The sequence below is a fragment of the Apodemus sylvaticus genome, chromosome 2 (assembly GCF_947179515.1).
Source record: "Apodemus sylvaticus chromosome 2, mApoSyl1.1, whole genome shotgun sequence".
Classification (NCBI taxonomy): Eukaryota; Metazoa; Chordata; class Mammalia; order Rodentia; family Muridae; genus Apodemus; species Apodemus sylvaticus.
In genome coordinates this window covers 121,202,172-121,227,141 of record NC_067473.1, presented here as the reverse complement: position 1 = coordinate 121,227,141, position 24,970 = coordinate 121,202,172, and the positions used below count along the sequence as shown (strand labels likewise).

The 24,970-nt window shown below is 49.7% G+C and overlaps 2 protein-coding genes across 3 annotated transcripts; one reads left to right on the top strand and one right to left on the bottom strand.

The window, feature by feature from the left end:
- Positions 1-5,926: 5,926 nt before the first annotated feature.
- Chst13 (carbohydrate sulfotransferase 13) lies at positions 5,927-20,614 on the top strand. 2 transcript variants are annotated; one of them, XM_052172614.1, is made up of 3 exons: positions 5,927-6,137; positions 13,133-13,215; positions 19,094-20,614. In XM_052172614.1, the coding sequence occupies exons 1-3, from the start codon at positions 6,038-6,040 to the stop codon at positions 19,934-19,936; spliced, it is 1,026 nt and encodes a 341-aa protein (XP_052028574.1). In that variant the 5' UTR covers positions 5,927-6,037; the 3' UTR covers positions 19,937-20,614. The 2 variants fall into 2 exon arrangements, with proteins under 2 accessions (XP_052028574.1, XP_052028575.1); XM_052172615.1 differs by lacking the exon at positions 5,927-6,137 and adding an exon at positions 15,135-15,194 and having other exon boundaries at positions 13,136-13,215.
- A 1,031-nt stretch (positions 20,615-21,645) lies between these two features.
- On the bottom strand, positions 21,646-24,069 carry C2H3orf22 (chromosome 2 C3orf22 homolog). Its single transcript, XM_052172883.1, has 3 exons — positions 23,972-24,069; positions 23,556-23,681; positions 21,646-21,853 (listed from the first exon to the last, which is right to left on the bottom strand). Exons 1-3 carry the CDS (start codon positions 24,067-24,069, stop codon positions 21,646-21,648), a joined length of 432 nt encoding a protein of 143 aa, XP_052028843.1.
- Positions 24,070-24,970: the final 901 nt, after the last annotated feature.

Sequence of the window (24,970 nt, the reverse complement as noted above, 5' to 3'; positions counted from 1 at the left end):
CAACTTAAAGGGCCAGTAAATATCTTCACCAAAATTATAGAAAAAAACTTCTCTAACCTAAAGAAAGAGATGCCCATAAACATAAAAGAAGCCTATAGAACTCCAAATAGATTGGACCAGAAAAGAAATCCCTCCTATCACATAACAGTCAAAACACCAAGTGCACAAAACAAAGAAAGAATATTAAAAGCAGTAAGAGAAAAAGGTTAAGTAACATATAAAGGCAGATCTATCAGAGTTACACCAGACTTCTCAACAGAGATTATGAAAGCTAGAAGATCCTGGGCAGAAATTATAAAGACCCTAAGAGAACACAAATGCCAACTCAGGCTACTATACTCAACAAAACTCTCAATTACCATAGATGGAGAAACCAAGATATTCCATGACAAAAACAAATTTACACAATATCTTTCCACACATCCCGCACTACAAAGGATAATAGATGGAAAATACCAACACAAGGAGGGAAACTACACCCTAGAAAAAGCAAGAAGCTAATCTTCTTTCAAAAAACCCCAAAGAAGATATCCACACAAACAAAAATAACATTAAAAATAACAGGAAACAACAATCACGATTCCTTAATATCTCTTAACATCAATGGACTCAGTTCCCCAATAAAAAGACATAGGCTTATAGACTGGATACACAAACAGGACCCAGCATTTTGCCGCATACAGGAAACATACCTCAGTGCCAAAGATAAACACAACCTCAGAGAAAAGGGCTGGAAAACAATTTTCCAAGCAAATGGTCCCAAGAAACCAGCTGGAGTAGCCATTCTAATATCAAATAAAGTCAACTTTCAACCAAAAGTTATCAAAAAGGATAATGAAGGACACTTCATACTCATCAAAGGAAAAATCTACCAAGAAGAACTCTCAATTCTGAACATCTATGCTCCAAATACAAGGGTACCCACATTCATAAAAGAAACCTTACTAAAGCTCAAAGTACACATTGTACCTCACACAATAATAGTGGAAGACTTCAACACCCCATTCTCATCAATGGACAGGTCATGGAAACAGAAACTAAACAGGGACACATTGAAACTAACAGAAATTATGGACCAAATGGATTTAACAGATATCTGTAGAACATTTCATCCTAAAACAAACAAACAAACAAAAGATACCTTCTTCTCAGCACCTTATGGTATTTTCTCCAAAATTGACCATATAATAGGTAACAAAACAGGCCTCAAGAGATACAAGAAGAATGAAATAAGCCCATGCCTCCTATCAGATCACCAAGGACTAATGCTGGTCTTCAATAACAACAAAAACAACAGAAAGCCCACATACACATGGAAGCTGAACAACACCCCACTCAATGATAACTTGGTCAAGGAAGAAATAAAGAAATTAAAGACTTTTTAGAATTTAATGAAAATGAAGGCACAACATACCCAAGCTTATGGGATACAATGAAAGCAGTGCTAAGAGTAAAACTCAGCTCTGAGTGCTTTTAAAAACAAAACAAAACAAAACAAAACAATTGGATAGAGCATACACTAGCAGCTTAACAGCACACCTGAAAGCTCTAGAACAAAGAGAAGCAAATACACCCAAGAGGAGTAGAAGTCAGGGAATCATCAAACTCAGGGCTAAAATCAACCAAGTAGATACAAAAAGAACTATACAAAGAATCAACCAAACCAGGAGCTCCTTTGAGAAAATCAACAAGATAGACCCTTAGCCAGACTAACCCAGAGGGCACAGAGACAGTATCCAAATTAACAAGATCAGAAATGTAAAGTGAGATATAACAACAGAAACTGAAGAAATTCCAAAATCATCATATCCTACTACAAAAGCCTATATTCAATAAAACTGGAAAATCTGGATAAAATGGACAATTTTCTAGACAGATAACGGGTACCAAAATTAAATCAGGATCAGATAAATCATCTAAATAATCCCATAACCCTGAATTAAATAGAAGCAGTCATTAAAAGCCTCTTAACCACCACCACCACCACCACCACCACCACCACCACCACCACCACCACCACCACCACCACCAAACAAACAAACAAAACAAAAAACCCAAAACAAAACCCAGGACCAGATGAGTTTAGTGTAGACTTCCATCAGACCTTTAAAGTAGACCTAATACCAATACTCTTCAAACTATTCCACAAAATAGAAACAAAAGGTACACTACCCAGTTCATTCTATGAAGCCACAGTTACACTGTGCATTCTCCCTTGGAGATAGAACTGTTTTTGTCTAATCAGGAACCTGTCACAATTTCCTTTCATAAAGGACTTCATAAAGAATTATTTTCCTATTTCTATCATGTTTAATGTTCCAAATAGATTTTAAAAACTGATTGAATGCATACTACTTTTAGCTTCAGAAAAGATCAAATGTATTTAAGAGGCAGTTAACTATTATAAATCATTTTGATGATTTAAAAAATGTCAATACTGAGTTGTATATTTTAAAAATAAGTTTTATTAGTTTAACAAAACAAAACAAAACAAAACATATAATTTAAATAAAAGCAATGAATATGGGAGGGGGGATTCACAGTACTAATTCTTACATACTTTTCTGGAGATAAAAATAAATAAAACCTTTTAAAAGGTTTGTCCATAAAAAAAGATGCCACTACTGGGGATACATATGGGCACATGGGGTACTTATGCCACCTCATAACTGCATGTGAAGAATAAGTTATTTAGTCAGAAAAAAAGCTGTAAATATTTTAAGGAGAGTCACAAAAGCTGACCACAGTAGTGTGTTAGGATTGGACTACAACTATCCCGCTCACTAGCTGTGTGTCAGTGGGTAAGTTTCCTGGCCTCTCTAGATCTCTATAAGGAAAGGGTGGATGGCCTTCAGGATCGCCATCTGAAGACAATTCTTAAAAAACTTAACTGTAAGAACCTTCACCTATATTTATCCTGACTATGGCCTCTCCAGAGACACAGTGTGAAGTCTATCTCCTAAACAATGGCAGCCAGGGATGACAGGAGGTAAGGGGAGGACTTCACAGGTTACACACTGCTTTATAACATGTAATGGAGGTGACCCTGGGGACTGGCTTCTGCAGTTCCAGTGGCATGAACACCAAGGAATGGATGACCTTAACAACACTAATACCTCACAGATATAGCAGGGCATGGAATGAGGTCCGTACCTGCAGGATGCCGCGCACACACTCAGCACCACATGAGATAGATGTTGGCATTTTTCTCATTCATACCTGCACTAAAGACTCCATCTCCAGAGACAGCGTTGGCCTCTTGCTAGCCCCCTCTCCCTGACCAACACAGAGGAGGAGAGGCACAGCCAGCATCCAGATACCTCAGCCATCAGATTTTTGGTGTGTTTAGAAATGCTCTTTGCAGGCTCTTGGAGATACTCCGTCTCTCACTTTACCCATCATCCTCTGGCACTCACCACAGAGCCTCCTTTGTAAGTGCCTGCATTTACTTACCAGGTCAAGGTCATCTGATACACCATGAGGAATTAAAGCAAGTTGGTTGGTGGGGGGTGGTCCACAGCAAAACTTAAGCTGTGGCAATTTTATGGAGAGCAATCAATAAAAATTTAAAACCTTTATTAAAAACAGAACATAATGACAATTGCCAGGATCAATATGGTTAAAGTTGCTAGGATACAATGACATTTGCAAGCTATACAGGGTACACAATATTACTACCTAACACCAATTGTCCTGCCAGGTGTCCATGCTTCCTTGACTTCTGAGGGAACATACAGAGAAACACAGAGGCCTCAACACTTCACTGCTTGAGGGAGTGCATCTGTTTCTCAGGAACTGGAAGGCGCATTGTGCCCCAGGAGCCATGGCTTCTAACCTGAAAATCCTATGATGCACGCCTCTCAAGGCAGCTAGGCCAGGCCACCTTTTCATTCCTTGCCCTGCTTACTGCTCCTTTAACATGAAGAGACAGACATAAATCAGATCCACAAGGTGTCAGGCACGTCTTTCTGTGAGGCTAGGATTCACCCGGCACTGGAACCTGGACAGCCTCAGTGGCTCCAGGGAACTAAGAGAAATGTGATCAGGTCAGAGACAGGCTGCACAGTCATGTTCGGTGGGAATAGCCCCAAGATTCCAGGCTCCTGAGAAAGAACAGTGACATATATCCCATAGGATCATGACCCATATGATCATGACCCATTTTCTGTGCTGCCTGGCAGGCCTCCTTGTAAGATGATGGCCATCTTGTTACCACGACTGCAGCAGCATGGGATCTCTGGGGAAAACATGCCATCAGGAGCCTTCCCCAGATCTTGATCCATAGCATTGAAGTGGTTTTTGGATGTTTCCAAAGTTCAAGGCATTTTGCTACTTAGCTATAACTGACACGCACCTCAGGGCCTTTGCAGCAGGCAGAAAAAAGCTTTTCCAGGGAACTACCAGGGACCTGTGCTTGGAGGTAGGCTTCTGCACTTGGGTTCCAATCCATCTATCTGGTGGCCTCCAGGGATGCCCATGTCTAAGGACAATAGTGGGCTGAGCTATTCTCAGTTTTGGTCACCAGGTGGCAGCCTAGAAGGCCAAAACATCCTGAAGATTGGAAGACTAGACTAAGTTCTGGTTTAAGAGTTTGGGTGAGATTTGGGGCAGATGGGTATTTTGTGTGATCCAGCATCCGTGGGTTCTGGGCTGGGCTGAAAGGAAGCAGACGCTCCTGGAGGATGAAGCATCCTGAGAAGGAGGAGGTTTTAGTGTGAACTGGGTTCACCCCAAAAGGAGGTAGAACCATTGTTGCTATTTGAAGCTAAATGTATAAGTGTTATTTGTTTCATAGTCTTCATTAATTGATAAATAGATCATCGCTATAAGAGGAACCAATTAGGATTATTGAATACTAATATCAAGTCCTTACACAGCACTTGCCGCACCTGAGGCTGTTCAAATATCTCTGCTTCTCGTTTAGCCTCCACAACACAGTGAGGTTTAATGTTACGACTGCTGTACAGGGGAATGGAGCACAGATGGCAGGTAAGACGCTAGTGTTGGGAGCAGCACCTCATCCCACACACTCAACGCTAAATGCTGGATCAGTCACGCCCTTCCTGTGCACACAGGGCCAACTGCTTGTTTGGGTTCCCTACGAGGCTAGCGTCAGGGCAGTGAGACCCTGAGTCAGATGAAGTCTGCAGTCTTCAGTGCTTGCTGGATGTCTTTCTCTTCTTTTTATTTTTAATTTTATTTACTCACTGAGGGGGAGTCTTTTCCCTGGTACCCTGTGCTATGACTGATGCAAAACCAGTCCTTAATTTTCAGGAGGGGCGGTGCCCTGATTGGTACCCACACTTCCCTTCAGAACCAGCTTGCAATCACTCCTGTGGTCCATGTGGAGAGTTTTTCCAAAGTGGTCTTTCCCAGAGAGGGAACTGAGGGGCTGCTGTGGGGAACAGAAGCTTCATAGGCAAGGCCAGGGGAAATACAGACGAGACAAGAATTTGCCAAGGGTTAAGGCTGGGGAAGCAGGCTGAGAGGAGAAGCTACTGAGCCTTACTAGCAGAGGGTCCCAGCATCTTGGGACCTCAAAGCTGTGACATTTGCTAGTACTGAGGGTCAAGAGTCCTAAAGCTTGGGGACCAGCGCTGTCATGCCTAGTCTTACGGTAGCTGCCCTGTGCTAGGCGTTAAAGCTTAGGGCATGAGTGTCCAGAACCTGGAGTCCGAGTTTCTGACCAACAAAGCTTTGGCTCCAGGACCTCAGCTGCAGCCTCTAGCTCTGCCAGTAGAGAACTTGGGCGGGGGCGCCTGCGCCTGAGTATTTCTCTGCAACCAATTGCCCTCTGCATAGAGTAGAGAATCCCGGCTTAATGACTAGTAACAGGGATAGACGCTGCTTTTCACTAGCCTGGGGTTACAGCTTTAGCCATTAATTCAGTCTGGGGCGTCTCTCTCTAGTCGGCAGCACTGGACGTTGCTTCTGGGCGGGCTCTAAACTAAGGGCAGAACTGGGCGTGTCCTGGACCTCTGCCGCGCAGTAGGAGACCGCACCGGATGACTGTCGCCTGCCACGCGCCCGGCACAGCATGGGAAGGCGCTCCTGTTGCCGGCGGCCCTTGCCGGTGGTGGCGAGTCTGGGTGCTGCGCTCCTGCTCCTGTGTGCCGCGCCGCGTGCCCTGCGTTCCGGTGAGTGCGCGGGCTGGGGGGCTCTGTGTTGCTTCCTCAGCTAGAGGGCCTTCTGTGACCACCTGGCACCTGCTTGTTGTTTTGGGTTGGGACATCTTCAGTGGAAGACAGGCGCCTTTCATTCCCGCAGGGAACTTGTTCCTTGTCTCTGGGAGATGGCCATTGTCTGACTCCGGTTGTGCTGCTGGTTGGGAACTTTTGGTCAGTCTAGGGATGCTGTCCATGTTACTTTTGCTCCACTCTCTGCGCCTTGAGAAGTCAGTTTGTGCTCTGGCCGGGATGCCTGTCTTAATCGGAGATCCTGTTGAGTCCGTACGTCCACAGAAGAACTGCACAGCTCTGTACTAGGGGTACAGGGCCCACGACCTGCTAGTACCAGTTTCCACCGGGCATATGGTCAGTTTCACTCTGAATGAGCCTAGGCCTCCTCTGATCCTCTGGCAGATAACTCACTTCACAGACAAAGCTGAGGGCAGAGGTCAGGTGCAGAGTGGCTTGGAGGTACCTGGGCAATGGCTACATTTGTGATGATTTGTCCATCCTTAGTCTGTGTTGGAGGGCATCTGCTCACTTCCAGACAGGTTCTTACCCAAGGGTGGACAGGGGCATTAGCTGGGAGTGTCTCAGGACAAGGGAAAACTGTTTTTAGAATAGCACCTATCCGTGGAGGACCTCAGCGGCCAGGCTTGTAGATCGGAGGTCACTCATCAAGCTTTACCTACTATCTGTCCCCTCCCAGGGCCTTAACATCTATGGAAGAGGGGCTGACTCCATGCTTACAGGGCTTTTAGGAGAGTGAGCTTCAATGTTACAGCAGACAGTGTTTGGCTTCCAGCTCTTTCACCACATTGGTTTCATCCTTAGGGACCCCTGGGATGGAAGCTAGTGAACAGAACTCAGGAGTAGTCGCCCAGCCTGTGTCTACTCACCCTGCCAATTAACGAGGTCTCCGTGATCAGATGGAAGTGGCCGTGCCAGGGCGCCCCTGGAAGCCCCTGGGAGGGAGCCTTCTTCCCCGTAGGTGAATGGCTACTCCTGTATAGGTGCTTTCTCATGTCTGACGTGTCCCTTGGCACGGTCTGGGTGTGATCTCAGTGCCTGCTGATGCCACAGTCTCTGTCCACCCTGTCATTCATTGTAGACAAATGTTTACCTAGTCTTGGGTGACAGTGGTTTAGGTCCCTCAGGGCCCAGACACTGTTGTGGGGTATGAGGGGATAATCTGGGCTCTGGGGTGTGTCTGGGTGGCTGTGAGGATGTCTTCATGCCTTTTGGGACACATCTCTCCTGCCACCTCCTCCAGACAGGTTTGAGAAGAAAAGCAACCACAGTTCCTTGGTCCCCTCCTCACCTAGGGAACCTAGAGGGGAGTGGGGTGTGAATGTGGGGGGCGGAGTGGGGTGCATGCTTACCAGCTTTGCTCAGGTAGGGCTGACATTCGCAGCTGTCACGTGCAGGCTAGCCTTGTGCTGTCTGCCCTGGGACGTCCCCACTGGGCCTAGCCTCATCCCTACCCCCCCAACCCCCCACTTCCACCCCCGGTCTGAGACGGGTCTCTTGAGCTGCCTCAGCTTCCGCCCCTTACCTCCCAGTCTCCATAGCCAAAGCTCTCAACTCGAGAGTGACCCATTTGGGAACCGAATGACCCCTTTCACAGGGGTCGCCCAAGACCATCAGAAAACACAGACATTCACATTATGAATCATAACAGCAGCCAAATTGCCGTTATGAAGTAGCAGTGACAATATGTTTATGGCTGGGGTCTCCACAGCTTGAGGAACTGTATTAAGGGGTCTCAGCATTAGGAAGGGGGCTCACACTCCTCTGTAGTAGGTTTCCAGCTTTTCACACAGTCTAGGGCCAGCAAGAGCCCAAGTTCATCTAGAGCTAGCTCTCCACTCACCTTGGGGGAGAAAGGTGTGTCTATGGTACACACTGGCTGGGAGACAGGGGAAAGGTTTGGTCCTGCTGCAGGGGCATGATCCCACTGTGCCAGGCTTCAAGGGAACATGCTCCTGTTTTTGGAGTCAATTTTCAGTCAGAAGGGGATCATGGGAAAGATCTATGAGTCAAGGAGAACTCAAGGCCCAGGAGAATCCCAATGTCATATCTCAGCTGAAAGATGAAGACAGGCCCTGTCCCTTCCTGCTTCAGGCAATGAGGTGTCACTGTCACCATCTGCTGGGCAAATGGAACACTGAGGGGTTACAGGTTATGTCTGGGTTCCAGCTGCCCCAGGGATCTCATTGGTCTTTTTATAGTGGGGAACCCATCCTAGTCCCCCTGCTCAGGATCTGCTAGCAGCACTGGCTCAGCCCAGTGTCAGATGGTAGAGTGGGACAGCTACCCTAGACACCTCTGTCACCACCATGTGACCCTTGCCCCTGGGGCTCCCTGGATCCCTTGGCCTGGGCTTCCCTGCTGCACAGAACTGCATAGCTCTGTTTGCTGAGCCTGCTGCCACACAGTCTCTGTATGGGAGCTGGAGAACTTACATATGTCCTACTTCACAGAGTTACATCTTGACACTAAAACCACAGGTCTCCATGCCATCTGCTCTTAGACACGCCCTGAAGGATGGGGGTGGGGTGATTTGATCTGTCAAGTGGAAGAGCAGAGGAGTCTCAGAAGCCCTTGGCCTAAATGCCAGAATGGTTAGCCAAAGGAGGGGGTGTGGCCACTGCGATAGATGTCTTGAGAGACCCATCAGGTCCAGCTGGAGTCCAGAGCTCAGGACACCCGGAGTTCTTGAAGAAATGGACTCTGGCAGGTCAGTCAGCTCAAGTAGGAACAGGGAGGCACATGTCATATGGGGAAAAGAAACCACTTTCTTAAGCTAAGAATATTTAGGTCAGGATTTGAGTCCTAGAGCTCAGAGTCAAGGGAGGGGGCACACTGGGGGGATGGGACAGCTGCCCTGCACACCAGCCTCCCCACAGGGTCTCTGTGGCAGCTCCACTGCTGCCTCTAGGGTCTGTTTGTACTCCTCTGATCCGTTGTCATCCTTGCCTGGAATGAAGTTTTTTTTTTTCTACTTTACAAAGCAAAGCTATTTGGGGCAGACTTTGAAAGCAGCACAGAAGTTGATTAGATGGGAGACCAAGTGGACTGGTTACTTGTTATCAACTTGACACAAGCTAGAGGTCATCTGGGAAGCGAACACCTCAGTTGAGAACGTGTCTCCATCAGATTGGCCTGTTGGCAAGTCTGGAAGGACATTTTCATGATTAATGACTGCTCTTGGAGAGCCTGGGACACTGTGGGCAGTGCCTCTCGTGGGCAGGTGGCCTGGTTGCATAAAAAAGGACGCTGGGCAAACCGCAGGGAGCAAGCTGTTAAGCAGTGCCCCTCAGTGGCCTCTGCTTTAGTTCCTTACTTCAGGAGCCTGCCTTGAGTGACTTCCCCCGTAGAGGGAGTGTGTCCCTTGATGGAATAAACACTTTCCTCCCCACTCTGCCTTTGGTCATGGTACTTTATCACAGCAACTTTAAGCAAATCAGGACAGAGAGCAGTACTGAGAGGGGCCCGAACCCACGTGGACAGATGTGCATGGGCGGAGTAGGAGGCCTGTGGGTGATGCGCAGTGCTGGGCTGGTGTAGTGTGGATCTGGTGATGGCTGGTCAGATAGGGATTCTCTCATGGTAGCTGACTTGTCAAAGTCAGTGAACAGTTTAAAGATAACTGGAAAGAGGTAGATTGGCCTTTCTTTCTGTGAAAGCTTGCCCAATAAGTCCTACTCTCCCTTCAGGGTAACCACAGGAAAGAATGTCCAGGACACTGAATGGCAAAGCTCCCCAAAAACCCTTTTGGGGGTTCTGAGTGGGGCCAGCAGACCTGAGTCTCTGACCTAGACCCTGCTGGTGTTTCTGTCGGTTTGTCTCGCAATGGGGCAGTGAGAACTTATTAACCAGGATGTGGCTGTTGCAATGTGCCCTGGGCTGGACTCACCCACCCACACCCCATCCCCCAAAGCAACCTGTCCTCCCCTGCCTGGGGCATGGGGCTTCCTGCTGGAAGTGCAGGCTTGGGACTGAGGATTGAGGACTGAGGTCAGCTTCCTTGGAGTTTTCTGGGGGTGTTTCAGATCAGAGGTTCCTGCAGGCATATGGTCTGCTGTAATTCACCCTCTGTGACCTTGTGTGTCCTGCCCTTCCCCACCACAGCAAGCACTTCCTCCTTAGTAAGGGCTTGGGGACCTTGTAGATGTGCAGGAGGAGCAGGGCCTGAAAGCAGAAGCCTGCTTTCATAGTGCAGACACTGGAACCTGAGATGTACCCTTTCTTTGGAACCAGTCAGCCTTGAGTGGTTTGACTTCTTGACTGTCAGTTGCCCCATCTAGCAACTGGGGAGGTGAGTGTCCACCCAACAGAACACAGGTCAGTGTCACACAGCACAGTTCCAGTGTCCAGTGTCACTGCCCCAGACACCAGCAGTCCCACTGTGTGCTGCTACAGGAACCTGGGCAAAGCCCTCTGCTGTGGCCCATGGAACCTTCTCCAGGATTTTCTTTCATCTGCATGGGCACTGAGTCTACTTAGCGGCTGGGTACCAAAAGTTCTGGTGCTCCTCACATTGATGTCTTGAGCCGAGGGAAGCAGCCTTCCTGCACAGTCAGCATATTCCTGCTTGTCTCGGGCCTGCTTCCCACCCCACAGGCCTGCTCTGGTCTCCTTCCAAAGTACAGCTGCTTCCAGGCTCTCTGCCTCCACACTATGCTCTCTCAGGTGCACGCACTCCAAGGCTGTCCCCATCTGTCTCCTTTTATTGGCACTTCAGTCCTTCCTCTGTTCCTTCCCCTTCTCTCTCCCCTCTCTAAGGTGGGGTAGTTTTTAGCTTCTCTGCTGCTGCTCAGCTGCTTGGGGTTAGGCCATAACCAGTGGTTCTCACCCTTCCTAGTGCTGTGACCCTTTAATATAGTTCCTTATGTTGTGGTGATCTCCAACCATAATAGTATATTCATTACTACATAACTGTAATTTTGTAACTGTTATCAATTATAATGTAAATATCTGATACACAGATGGTCTTAGGCAACCCCTGTGAAATGGCCGTTTGACCCCTACAGGTTGAGAACCACTGGGTTAGGGGAAGTCTTAGTTTTGCCCAGGCTCCTCCCTGGCTATACAAACCTGCTGTCTCTTCACCATTCTGTTCTGTGCGTTTTGGCAGCTGGGAGCTGCTCAAGCAAGGCTGGGGTGAGGTGCTGGGGACTTATTTGGAGCTAGTGTCAGTGGTCCGTAGTGGGCTGAACCCAAGGACTATAAGGACAATCCTTTCTGATCAATGTACAAAACACACACACACACACACACACACACACACACACACACACACACACACACACACACACACACAAACACCATCCCTTCTATAGCCTGCCTGAACATGCCAGACATGGTGTCTTTATTCTTCATTGGTAGGTTGGAGGTAGCTTAACCCTGTAATCTGTGACCACAGCTATTCTGGGACCCCTGGTGCCTGTCCTCCACCCACTGGCCCTTGGCATCTGTTATAGAACCCACTCTTAGGCAGCTGTGGTCTGGCCAGGAAACGGAAGGCCTTGGGCAAGGAGTGGCTTCTGGAAGGACAGGAGCCTCTGCATAGGGCTAGGGGTAAGATTGCTGTGATGTGATCCTTCTAGACTGCTTTCCCTAACCCCACCTACAGACCTAGAGGGAACCACAGGCCCTCAGTTCTTGCTGAAGCTCTAAGAAGACCCCTTCTAGGCTGGCCCTGAGTGGCACCTCTAACCTGAAGAATGGCAAGGACACATTCTCCCCTGCTGTTGGAGACATCATCAGTCTGGCATGTTGCAGCCCTGATGCCAGTTGCTGTGTTAACACTGCCCCCTCTCCTGGCAGCTCATTCTCTGATGATGGTGCTGTTCTGCCAAAAAGGCAGCAGGATCAGAGCCCCCTTCTTTAGGTAGGGTCTGGAGAAGTTCAAGGACTGTGTCCATGAACATCCTCAAGACAAGCTTCCTGCATGAGCCCTGGTCCAAGCAACCCCACTTATCCTAGGTGCACACACATGGCCCGGGTGTGCAGACAGTCCTGTAGGCTTAGGGACACTAAAGAATGCAAGCTAAAACACAGAGAGTCTCTGTCCAGTTTCAGGAATAGATAAGGCTACATTTATCAGGAGTACCATCCACACGTCATGGCCTGCACAGGCTTCTACAGGACTCACAGGCTGCCAGGTCCTTTCACAGTGCCTCATACAGCCTGGTGAACTCACTGATAGCCTGTAGCCTGGCTGAGGCATTATCCAGCCCTTTCTGTGCTCACAACCCAGACCTAGGGCCTGGGTAGCCATCAGACTGGTGAGCTCTTTAGAGTTCTGTGTGGGGAAGCAGGGCCTGAGACAGGGAATAGAAACAGATGGGGCTGGGTGCTCTTCCCACAGGACAGGTAGTGTCACGTCCATCTTCGCCAGCAAAGATTACGCGACACAAGGAGTTTCTTCCTTAAAATGGTTTTATTCAGGGAAACCTTGACTTGAACTTAATTCTTCTATTGGCGGCCCCAGGCTCTCTCCCAGCCTCCCGTTATAAGCCCTAGCTAGCCTCATTTGCCCAGGGAGATAACCAGCTGTATTTTCATAGGTGAACTCAGTGAGTTCTTCATTAGCATGTAAGTGAGATAAGGAATGCAGCACACTGCGCATGTGTTCCAGTGATTTACTACCAGGGAGCAGCATGTGGCCAGCGCCATCTTGTAACAGAGAAGAACAAAGGGTGGCTCACTACAAGGTAGCTCCTTTCCTCTTGTCCTCTGTACTTGCCACACTTCAGTGGTAGAGTGTAGCACATGAGGTGAGAATGACCTCAAGAACACTGCCCCAACCAGTGACAACCACCTATGAAATCCCCAGGAGGGAAAGAAGACACTGGAGAGAAACTGAGTCACATTAAGTGGGTTAAATACGTCCCAGGTGTGTCAAACTACACCTTGTCCAGAGCCAGTGGTGATCTCTCTCTCCTTATGTTTTTCAGCATTTGAACACAAAGCTCTGGGCTCCGGCTGGTTCGGAGGAGTGAGGAAGAGTCCCCTACAGCTGTTGCGTGATCTGGACCAGGTAAGTGGCTGGAATGCCTCTTACATCCTGGATAGGAAGCCACAGTCTCCTGAATACTTGCTTTTTCCAGTATGGTCGTCAGGGATTCCTGTCTAGCCTGGAAGTCCAGTTTTCCCACTTATCATCTCTTCCACCACAGCTGAGGCCTGTGATTGTCCTGTATGCTATGATACAGGGAAGAAACACATCATCATGCCTGTCCCAGGGGGCCAGTGAACAGATGGTCATTAAGCCATGCTTGTCCCAGGGCACCAACAAGCAAATGGTCATTAACCTATGCCTGTTCCGGGAGTTTTAAGTTGAAGGTCATTAAGTTCCCAAATTTTAGTATGTGGCTGTTCAGAGGAAGCCCCGCCCCATCTCCAAGTAGATGGAGCAAATGGCCCTCCTGGGACGTCACATAGACATGCCGTCACACACACAGAGTACAAGCACGCTTTGGCTCAGGATGGATGGGGTTGGCTCCCAAAGAACCCGGCATGCTTCAATAAGTCAAAACACTCCTAATCTCTGGGAGCCTTGATGCTCAGCCACTTGGCTGCACAGCACGCCACAGAGGTACCAGCTCCCCTAGTGGTGGTGTGCATCAGCTGGATTTACTCACTATCATCTCCTCGCACAGAAAGGGATCTACACACAATGTCACCCCAGCCCAGGAAAATGTCTGTATTCAAAACTGGCAGCAACTTCTTCTGAATGCCACCAGAAAGAAAGAAAGAAAGAAAGGAAGGAAAAGAAAAGAAAGAAGCCTAATGACATATAAGTAGGACCCACTGACTACCACTAGGTGATCACACCCTGGCCCACAGCCAAAGGAACATACACTTTGCATTTATTGAGCACTTACTGTATGTAAGCCATCCATCTGTGCTAGATTTAATGGCAAATAGCTGGACTGGGGTTCTACCTTCACAGAGCAGCACAGCCTGGTAGGGAATAGCCTGACCAGTACTTACACTTATATGAAACTAAGTTGTGCTCTGAGGGAGCAGTGGGGATTACAAGGAAGTCTCCAAGGGGATTCTGGTAGAAATGGGGAGAGGCTGCGCCCTGAGAAAGGGGCTTGTAGTGTGATTTGAAGAGAAGAAGGAAACACCACAGGGTACAGACAGGTCAATAGCCTGGTAGCAAAGAAGGCAGAGAGGTTGTCTGTGGTGAGCCTGGAAAGTAGGCAGCATGCCACGGGGCCCAGATTGTGGCAAGTGCAGTGGGGAGCCATGGAGAATTTTAAGTAGGAGCAGCAGGGTCAGAAGATTCCCTTGGACTGCTGTGTGGGGAATGGTGGGGCTGAATAGGGGTGTTTGCTGAACCTAGTCACACCCAGGGTTGCAGATAAGGAAGTCTGGTTCCAAAGAGGCTGTCTGGCTTACTCCTGGCTGCACACTGATCAGGGCAGAGAGGACAGACTCTCAGGGGGTCCCAGATTCCATTAGCTCCGATTACAGTCCAATCCTTAGCGGTCACATACATTGCCATTGAAGAAGTGGCAGCAATAGAAGTGTCAAGGGGCAGGGCTGATCCTATGTCGTGCACTCACCTACTCATGCGGACCATGAGATTAGGCTACTGTGATCACAGATGGGAAGCTGAATCAAGGGGCTGAGGACCCTGCAGAAATCATGGAGCTCATAAAACCCCGAGTCAGCTGGGAAGCTGGGAAGTTCAGTGGGAGGAACAAGGGCTGTAGTGCAGGATGTGGCGCCAGCCGTGGAGTCCCAGGGGCTCTAAGTTTAAGAGCCAACCTCGCCACAAAATGCCAGGACCTCAGGCAACTCACTTCTCCCCAGCCTGTGCTTTGTTATCTGCTGAGACTGTTGCCTGTCTTAGAACAGCACTGGTGTTGATAAAAGGCCAGCAGCTCTTGGGACAGCAGTGGCATACTGCCCCCTGTTATCCTCTGAGTGTTACTTCTGCTACAGATATGCAGCCTCACTACTGCAAGACGACTTCCATCCTAACTGAAGAGGATCCCAGGGCAGGTGGGTGGATGAAGGTTCAGGTCTCCCCTTTCCCCTCCCCCACACCATGCCTTCTTGCTTTGTATCCTAAGTAGTAGCCTTTCCTAGTAGCCGTCTTCTCCGTATCTCTGCTCAGAGACAGGCCTCACCCTACATTCACGCATTTTGTGACAGTATGAGGATGCATGGCTGGTTCTTCTGAGGCTAGGCATGGCTCCCAACACTGCGGGTCAGTGATGAAGAGGGAGGTGAGGTAAGGAGTGGCTAGCATTCCTCCACCAGGGTGCGCTGGGCTCTCAGGAGGTTGAGGCCAGCCTGGCCACCCCTCAGCCCACAGACGCTATGGCCAGGGCTGCAAGTTCATTGAAGCACAAGTCTCATCCAGGTCCTGGTCCTTGTGTGGGCTTCCAGGCAAGTTCTAGGCATGGACATTTGAACTCTTCGAAGATGTCACTTTTTGGAATTCAGGTTGTGTGTCTCTGCTTGTTCATCTCTCTGCTTAACCCTCCTTTGAATTAGCTCATACAGGGTGGCTGACATAGGACCCCTCATGACGTCACCACCTCCCTCCAGCTCTAAAGCCTGTCCCAGCCTGTGGGCTCTGGGCTCTGTCACCTCTCAAGGGAAAAGGTGCCCCTCCACCCATTCTTTCTGAGATGCTGTTTTCTTCCCTCCCACATAAAACGCAAAGGCCAAGCTACTTAATGAATCCTCGACTTCTGCAGAATACTTTTAAAGGCTTCAGAAACACATGTGCACATGTGGACACACATTCACATGCTCCCATTCCACTAGTGTCCGTGATTTCTTGCTGTGGCTGGGGCTCCACCATTTCTGCCTCTGCTGTGGCCTCTGAGCTGAAAATATTCTGAAATAACTCAACAATGAGTGTGGCCTCACCGCTGGCTAATTCAAGTTCACTTGCATTATCCCAAGACAGACTATGCCTGTATTAGTGGTCATTCCTCTTCCTTCTCTTCTAGCCCTTGACTAATCCACTTCCTGTTTGTACATTATCTGTTCTGACCATTCCATACAAAAGGAGTCATACGATCATGCCATTAGGCCCAGCACTTGGGAGGCAGAGGTAGGAGGATCTCTGTAAGTTCAAGACCAGCTTGGTCTACATTGCAAGTTCCAGGACAGTCAGGGTTACTCTGTGCCAGGAAAAAAGGGGGAAGGGAATTATACAATGGTTGGTCTTTTAGGCCTGGCTTCCTTCCCTCAGCATAATGCTTTCAAGGTCTATCTGTGTTGTAGTATTTACCACACTTTCATTCCATGTAATGGCTGAATAATATTGTTATGGATATACCATATACTATTTATCGATTTGTCAGGTGATGGACTTTTAGGCTATTTCCATATTTTTCTAATAGGAATAATGAACATTCATGTACAAGTTTCTATGTGCATATGTTTTTAGTTGTTTGGCAGCTGTGAGCTATAGGCAGGAAGGAGCAGCAGTAAGGCCTATCCCACAGTTATAGCCCCTACTCAGGTTATACACTGAGTATATAGACTATAGGCTATATTGAGTATACAGCTATATACTATAGTATATATACTACATACCGAATCATGGGGCTTTCAGTGCTACTGCTGCTCCTATGTTGGTGCAGAGTCGGGATTCCTTAACCTTTCACATGAGCTAACATCACAATGAGACAATGGGCCCTAAAGACCTGGCAGCCTTCTAGAACTTTCCGTCAAGGAGGACACACACTTGCCCCGTCTCTGGCGCTCTAAACCTTCTTTCTCTTCTTCTCCAACCCCAGCTCTTCACCCTCTCTCTGGTCTTTCTTTGACCTCTTCCTGCCTTACTGTTCTCCCATGTTTAGCTGCCAGGCTGCTGGTGACCTTGTCCTTGCTTCAGCTCAGGGGCAGCAGTTGCCCTCCCCCTCCCCGAGCTACCACTCCTGCCTTCTGCCTGCTGCCACCTCAGCCCACAGCAAGGAGGCCAGAGAAGGCCCTCCAGAGAAGGACTCCACGGCCCAATGCTGCAACAGCAGGAACAATGCAGAGGGCCTTACAGAGAGGCAGCCAGCCTTCTGCTCACACAAACCAGGAAGGGGCATTCGTACCAAACAGCCATTTGTTTCTTTAGCATGCCACAGGCATAGAAGCTTGGATTTGGAACAATTAAGGACTGGGACACAGGGACAGATGAGAATAGACACTTGCTTTCCCTGAGACCCAGGGAGAAATGGCTGCTGGGTTTTCTAGATCTTGTTTAGCCCAGAATAACAAAAGGCTGAAAAAAAAAAAAACCCAGTTCCCCTACCTCTGGTTGAAGCTGTGCACTCCCGGAGCCAGGGGAAACAGCTGGGATCTTTGTACTGTTTTCTCAAGGTGTCTGTAGACTGTCCAAGATGGCCTGTGCTGGCAGAAGGGGAGTCTGGCTGTTCGGCTGCTATCTTTTCACTCAGCAGAGACAAGGAAAGTCTGGCAGCTGCTAATTAGGGACCCAAATGACTCACTCCCCAATGTCTTTGGTTATCTTCAGAAAAATGAACAGCAGAATGGTGGTACAATTATCATTAATACTTTGAGTAACTAGTAGACTTTACCAGTGCCCTGCACCCTAGGTGGTCACTCCTCCTCTGGCTCATATCCATGCAGGTGGAATGGCGGCAGGGGCTAATCTTAGAGATGAGGAACCTATTTGAAGAAGAATAAATTTGAGCCGGGTGGTGGTGGCGGCGCACACCTGTTATCCCAGCACTTTGGGAGGCAGAGGCAGGCAGATTTCTGAGTTCGAGGCCAGCCTGGTCTACAGAGTGAGTTCCAGGACAGCCAGGGCTACACAGAGAAACCCTGTCTCGAAAAAGCCAAAAAAAAAAAAAAAAAAAAAAAAAAAAATTGAATGGATGGTTTGTAAGCACAGCCTGGTTCTTAACATGGCCCAGGCAGGCTAAGTGGATCATGTCTATGGTCCTCTTAATAAGACTTAATTCATAGAGCTATACTGTGTTTGGCATGCAGTGGCATGCAGGAAGTGCTAGATAAATGCGGGTGGCTGTTTTTATTTTATTTAATTAATTAATTTATTTATTTATGTATTTATGTATTTATTTTCTCACAGAGGAAAGATGGGCTAGGTAAAAGCAAGCTTCCTGACCAAGCACTAAGATTACAATGGCCTGGTGGAGGGCTGCAGAGATGGCTTGGCATTAAGAGCACTTGTAGAGAACCCAGGTTCAAGTCCCAGCACCCATACCGTGGCTCATTCCCATTTGCAATTCCAGTTCCAGAGGATCCAGCGCCCTCTCCTGGCGTCTTTGGGTACTGAATGACACACAAATACCCATGTAGACAAAACAGCCATACACATAAAATAAGAAACTTTGCTGGGGGCAAATAAAGAAAATTCCAAAGAAACCTGCCTATTTATTAATACAGAATCAATACATTTATTTAACCACCACACACATAAAAGCCCAGTATCATACAAGTAGCTGAACAGCTGTTGCCAAGGGATGGCTATGCCCCAATGACAGCCAAGGCACAGCCTTTTTGTTGTCCTTGTTAGAGTGGGTGAGGCAGGGAAGACACAGTGAGGCAGCATAAATTAAACTCATGGTGGAGGACATGGTCTATGTGTGCCTGCGGTTATGTGCCGTGTGTCCCTTCTCTATCCAGCTCACCCTGTCCTGTAACAACTCATTGTCTGCAATCCCACTGTCCAGAGTACCCAGCATATCTGGTTCCTCACATCATCCCTGCAGTTAGACTTCATTTTTCCTAATTCTGGGGCAGATTCTGACTCCAGACTCCGCAGAGACTGTTGCCACCTCTGGGTTTCCAGTTTCCAGTCAGGGGTAACCCCCTGCCTGAGTCCCTGGGTGCATATCATCTGTGCTGCCTCACGGCCTGGAACCCGCTGTACTCTAAACACCATCATCCCTTGTCTCCTGCAGGGTCCGCGCTCTGCGATGGCCGAGGTGCACCAGCAGCGGCGCGAGCTGCTCCGCCGGGCCTGCAGCCGCCACACTCGACGCCAACGCCTGCTGCAGCCCGAGGACCTGCGGCACGTGCTGGTGGACGATGCGCACCGGCTGCTGTACTGCTACGTGCCAAAGGTGGCCTGCACCAACTGGAAGCGCGTGCTGCTGGCGCTGCGAGGCGGCCGTGGGGACCCGGGCGCCATCCCTGCGCACGAGGCGCATGCGCCTGGCCTGCTGCCCTCGCTGGCCGACTTTGCGCCGGCTGAGGTCAACCGGCGGCTGCGCGACTATCTGACGTTTCTCTTCGTGAGGGAGCCCTTCGAGCGCCTGGCCTCAGCCTACCGCAACAAGTTGGCGCGGCCACACAGCGCGGCCTTCCAGCGGCGCTACGGCACACGCATCGTGCGTCGCCTACGACCACACGCGCAGCCCGACGCGCTGGCCCGCGGCCACGACGTGCGCTTCGCCGAGTTCCTGGCCTACCTGCTCGACCCGCGCACGCGCCGTCACGAGCCCTTCAATGAACACTGGGAGCGCGCGTACGCGCTGTGCCATCCGTGCCTAGTGCGCTATGACGTGGTGGGCAAGTTCGAGACGCTGGCGGATGATGCCGCCTTTGTCCTGGACCTAGTGGGCGAGCCTGGCCTACGCTTCCCTGCCCCGCCGCTGAGACCAAAGAAGGACCTCACACGTGACCAAGCCCGGCGCCTTTTCCAGGACATCAGCCCCTTCTACCAGCGTCGCCTTTTTGACCTCTATAAGATGGACTTTTTGCTCTTCAACTACTCTGCCCCCTCCTACCTGCGGCTACAATAAGGGTGTTGGGTACAATAGAGCCTGTGGCTGCTGTGACCAGAAGGCCACCAAGAGGTCTGGAACTAATCTGGTAGTGTGGATTGGAGAACCACTGTCATACCTTATCCGGTGGGCCTGACCAAAATCCTGGCCACTGGCCACACTCGCCCCAACTGGGTAGGGCACAGCTTGCTTTAGGTGACCATACACTTGTCTGGCCATTTCTGCTGTTAGTTTGATGCGTGTTTCTTCTTAGGACTCCAGGTTTGTGGTTTTCTGGTTTGGTTGTGAGAGGCCATTTTTTGGTCTGCACTGTGCAGAACCTGTCCATGGCCTGGTGCTATAAGACAGAATGCCATAGTTTGTGTGGCCCGAGGTCCAGCTCTGTGTCTTCTCTTAGGCTGGCAAGGGCAGACATGGCCAGAGAGAAGCTGTGCCCTGGCCAGCTTCAGGGCAAGAGGTATGGCCACCCTTGTCAGCAGTTACTGCTTAGGAGTTAACATGAGCTGCCTGCCACCCCAGTAGCCACAGGCTGGTGAGCAGTACCACTCCATGTCTACCTGGCTGATCTACCTTTGATCTCAGCCTTGCAAGAGGCTGGATCTTCCCCAGTGTCAGCAGAGGCCGGGATGCAATATGGTGGCCGCTTTTTCAGTTTGCTGTCTTTTAAAAAATAAACTATGTTTTGTTACATTTTCACTTTGGGGAGTTTCACTGCCTCATTGAGCCATTTACCTGCCAGATCTTGGGCATCTCACTGTGTCTCTGAACCTGTTTCCTCTGCTGCTAAGTGGCACAAGAATGCAAGGTGGCAGATCAGAGCAAAGTGACCATGGAACCTAGGTCACCTCTACAGCAGCGCATGGGTGGTGGTGATGGTGGCAGCAAGAGGGCAGCTCGAGTTCTGGAGAGCAGCTAAGAACTTCAGGGAGCAAAAGTGGGGAGGAGACAAGGGATGGGGGAGAGAGAGAGAGAGGAGAGAGAGAGAGAGAGAGAGAGAGAGAGAGAGAGAGAGAGAGAGATCTCCCTTCTAGGAACCTACCTGAGGCCCTCAGGGTACCTGTCTGTGAGCAGCCATGGGACTGTGTACAGGACCCTTGCTTCTGCTGACTGGGAAAGAGCTACCACTGCTGCTCTTGGCTGGCAGAATCCTCTGCCCCAGCTTACCCCTCGCTCCACTGGAGGGACATGGAGAACCCAGGGCTTGGGGTTTTGCCCAGCAACCCGAGACCATAGCTCTGCCCAAACTGGAGTAAGGGGCCTGTGGTCACATCAGTGATCACCCACCCTCTCCGCTGGGCATATTCTGGCCCTCCCTCTGGCCTTCCACACAGCCCCCCGTAGAGCCCATCTGATGAAATGGACACCCAGCTACAATGCCACACTCTCAGACCTGTTACATCCAAGTATCTCCAGGTGCTGTGCTGCCACCCCTCAGTGTATGCATTTGGATAAAGCTCTAGAAACTTCATTTGCTCTTTTAAATCTTTAAGGCTTCATGATTAAACATTATACTCATTTTAAAGTTGAGAAATTAGGAGCATATTGACCAATGCAAGCAGAAATGGGATTTGAACCTGCAAAGTTTATTGGTGCTGTATGGTCTTTGCATTTGGACCACTCCTGGTTTTTGGTGGTCTCCAAGGCTGCTCCCTTTACAAAGGTCTCTGAGGCAGCTGTCTGGAGCAGAGAGAATGAGGCTAAGAAAGGAGCCTTGGAAAGCAGCTGTTCTAGGGAAAGCTCTCAGATGGCTCTGAAGTCGCACTGGTCGGGGGCTGGTCAGCAGCAGCAGCAGCCTGCAGAGGAGGCGGCTTGGGAAGGTCTTGTGTGGGGAAACGGAGCTGCAGTAATTTCAGTTCCCAGAGGTGACACAGTGGAGGATGATGTGGGGATGGTGAGTAGAGGCTGAGTGGCCACGTGACTTCCGGAGCGCCGAGCCTAGAGAAGACACGTAGAACCACACCTGACCCAGGGAACCCTGCAGGTTGCAACCAGCCAAGCAGACAGGGTCATACTGTGAAGGCTCATGACAGATCTGTCTCCAGCCAGGCCTGTCCCAGTCCTGTATGCCAATGGCTGCCATGGAGGCCCAGGAAGTGGCTTCACACACTTTGCTTGCCACCTGCTCTTCCAGCCCTAGAAATCCAAGCTGGGCACAGCAGATCCCTATTCTTGGGCCTCCATGGGTGGAGCTTAAGGTATATCCTAGTTCTGCTCATCCACTAGGTGAGTTATGTGGTTGACTGGGGCAGATAAGTCATGCTAATTTTTCTTCTGTGGTTACCACCTACTTGAGGCTACTCCCTAGTTTTCCACCAGAAATTATCCTCAATCTGAGACTGGCCTCTCGCACCTGAGACTGCCTCCTCTTACCGGAGACTCCCTTCACACACTGACTCGGTGGGTCCTGCCTCTCTTCCCCCTATGACACCTGCAAGTGAAGTCCCTTATATTTGGGCTTCTCCTTCAAGGTCCCTGTTCCCCTTTTCCCTTGCTCCTTCTCCTTTCTCTGTGCCCTGGACTCCACAGTTGACCTTCTTGGTTGGACTTCCAGCAAAAAGCAGGCAAAGATTGAGAGCTAGAGGACCTCACGGGGCTGGGGCTTCTCCCATTGGCCACCTGTTCATCTGTTCTATTATGGCAGGCTGTCCAGACCCCATATTCCTTTCCTAGCTCCTGAGTCCTGGCTGTTACTCCAGCTTGGGGAAGAACCAATTTCCCACATGTTGGGCCTCACTGCTGCCTAGGGGGTGGTTCTCTTAGATTGGTCTCACTGTGAACTATAGCATCAGGTGCTCCCTAAAACATTTGTCACTTGTGGACTTCTTAGGTTTCTGTACTTTCTGCCCATAGTAGATCACAGTATCTTTACCCTTTGGCCTGGGATCTTGGCCACAGCCTACTAGGTCTTGGCCCAGACATGGTTGAGAGAATGGGGGCGGGGGACGGAGGTTAGCTCCAATACCCTCTCTCACTCTAACATGGCTAGACTGGACTTCTACATCCTATCCTGGATCTGAGCTTCTTCCATTTTGCAGCATTTGTCCAAATGGAGACAGAGGTCCAGAGATTTAGCAGCTCTCTGATCATAGCCTCAGCAACAAATCCCACATGGGTTCAGTTAGGAGGTTTGGTTTAGATGTAAGATAATTCTTACTCTGAATTCCCAGATAAGGGAATTGGCCAGAGACCAGGGGCTAGGGTGTGTGTGTGTGTGTGTGTGTGTGTGTGTGCTTTCATTCATGTTGTCTCTTTGGGTGTGTGTGGGGTGGAGTAAATATGCATACTGGTGACTGGCCAGAGCTGATGCACAGGGACTGAACAATAACTGTGGGTTCTGAGAGATGGGCTGAGGCATTGAGGTGGGGCTGGAGTGCCAGGGCACCCTTTGTCACCTGGCCCTGAAAGTCCCTCAGGTTGGAGCAGCTTGTCCACCATGCCTGTGCGGCAGGTATACTGTAGCCGGGTGGAATCTCTCTTTCCCTGTGCCTCTGTTTAGGATGGAACACTGTAGTCACATATCTGATGACTATGAGAAGACCTGTCTGAAGGTGTCTGAGGTTCCCCTCAGGGTGGGTGATGTCGACAAGACACATTGGTCTGTGTATGGCCACAAAGGCAGCCAAGTACAGAGACTTACCCTGGGATGGGGATGGACCGTGTTGGCACCAGATTCTTCTGCAAGGGCAGCTTGTCCTTCAGTGAGTTGCTCTTGGCCTTCCAAGATTGTGGGGATACTGGGCTAGGCTCCGTCAAACGAGGTAACCTAGAAGGGGCCTTGAGTGGTTAAGTGCCTACAACTGCCAGTCGCCTACAGGGGTTCACACCTAAGTCTCTCTGGCCCTATACTCAGTGCATTACAAGAAATGTAGCTTTTCACATGGACGGGGACAGTAGGTGAAGATTGTTGGCGACAGCACAGGGTTCCTCAGGTGCCCCATGGACTAGAGTCACTCCTCCTAGCCCCAGCTCTTAAGAACACTCGGTGTTCTTGGGACCTTGGAGCAATATGAGGCTTGCAACAGGGCTCAGCCCTAAGTGTCTAGGCACCGGTACCTGTAAGGGAACTTCTTGATCAATCTCTCCTGGGTCTTGATTTTGTTTTTCTTATGTCGGTGGCGGCGGCAGGGCTTCTTGTGTTCTTTCGAGTCCATCACAGAGAGAGTTAGGCTGTGTCCCTCGCAGCTGTGCCTAGAAAAGAGGAGGCTGCGAGCAGAGGCAAGAGCAGGAAGTGGCATCTGCTGAGCTTGTTTAACTCTCTCTGCTGATGGAGGACATTGTTATCAGCCCATTTTTCATGGGAAGAGAAAAAAGAGCTCCAGAAGTTAAACTGCTTTGTTCGCATCCACCTGACAAAATGGTTAGGGATACTGGGCTTCCAGAACAGCACAGTCTGGAGTGACAAGGATGTGGCAGAGCCCTTCTGGCTGTCTGCCTTCTGTTTTCGTGATGGCCCTGTCAGCTGGCTGATTGCAACTGTCCAGGGAATCTTGTGACTCAGGACACCCATTCCAGTCATCTCTGCTGCCATCTTGCAGCAGTAACTAACTTCACTAACTGGCCTGGGGCTCTTCCTTCTGGGCCACGCAGGTTGCTGGAGCCTACCAGGTGACCTAGACTAAATCTCCATTGTGACAATGATGAGGACTTGGTTTACAAAGCCCCAGAATTGCTCCTGCCCAGGAAGTGGGAAAGCTGCTGTAACCCCATGGTTGGATCCTGCTGTCACACTCAGAAGCCTCAGTCAGAGGGAGACCCAGGCCCAAGGTGCTCCTGGAGTAAGCAACCAGCAGAGCTACATAGGGTACACACTCTTAAGTGACTCCACTAGGGTTGATCCTGGCCATGACCAGGCACCAAGGGAACTATAATCCCATGGTTCTGGGCCAGCAGAGCCCATAGGCCCATTCCAAGGTCAGAAGCTTCTGAGATCACAATCAGTGACAGGGTAATTGCTAATATGTCTTACAGCGCTGAAGGCAGGTCTACCAGCACAGCCCAGGAGATCTGCAGAGGGTGCCTTACCTTGATAAGGAGAGAGAATAGAAACAGAGG

Excerpts from the sequence above, each read along its gene's own strand:
- C2H3orf22 (XM_052172883.1), bottom strand. The coding sequence starts at position 24,069 with ATGGACTCGAAAGAACACAAGAAGCCCTGCCGCCGCCACCGACATAAG. Across the intron at positions 23,682-23,971 it reads ATCAAGAAGTTCCCTTACAG|GTTACCTCGTTTGACGGAGC; the intron begins GTACCGGTGCCT and ends GGCCCCTTCTAG. Across the intron at positions 21,854-23,555 it reads CGGTCCATCCCCATCCCAGG|GCTCGGCGCTCCGGAAGTCA; the intron begins GTAAGTCTCTGT and ends TGTCTTCTCTAG.
- Chst13 (XM_052172614.1), top strand. The coding sequence starts at position 6,038 with ATGGGAAGGCGCTCCTGTTGCCGGCGGCCCTTGCCGGTGGTGGCGAGT. Across the intron at positions 6,138-13,132 it reads GCCGCGTGCCCTGCGTTCCG|CATTTGAACACAAAGCTCTG; the intron begins GTGAGTGCGCGG and ends TATGTTTTTCAG. Across the intron at positions 13,216-19,093 it reads TGTTGCGTGATCTGGACCAG|GGTCCGCGCTCTGCGATGGC; the intron begins GTAAGTGGCTGG and ends TGTCTCCTGCAG.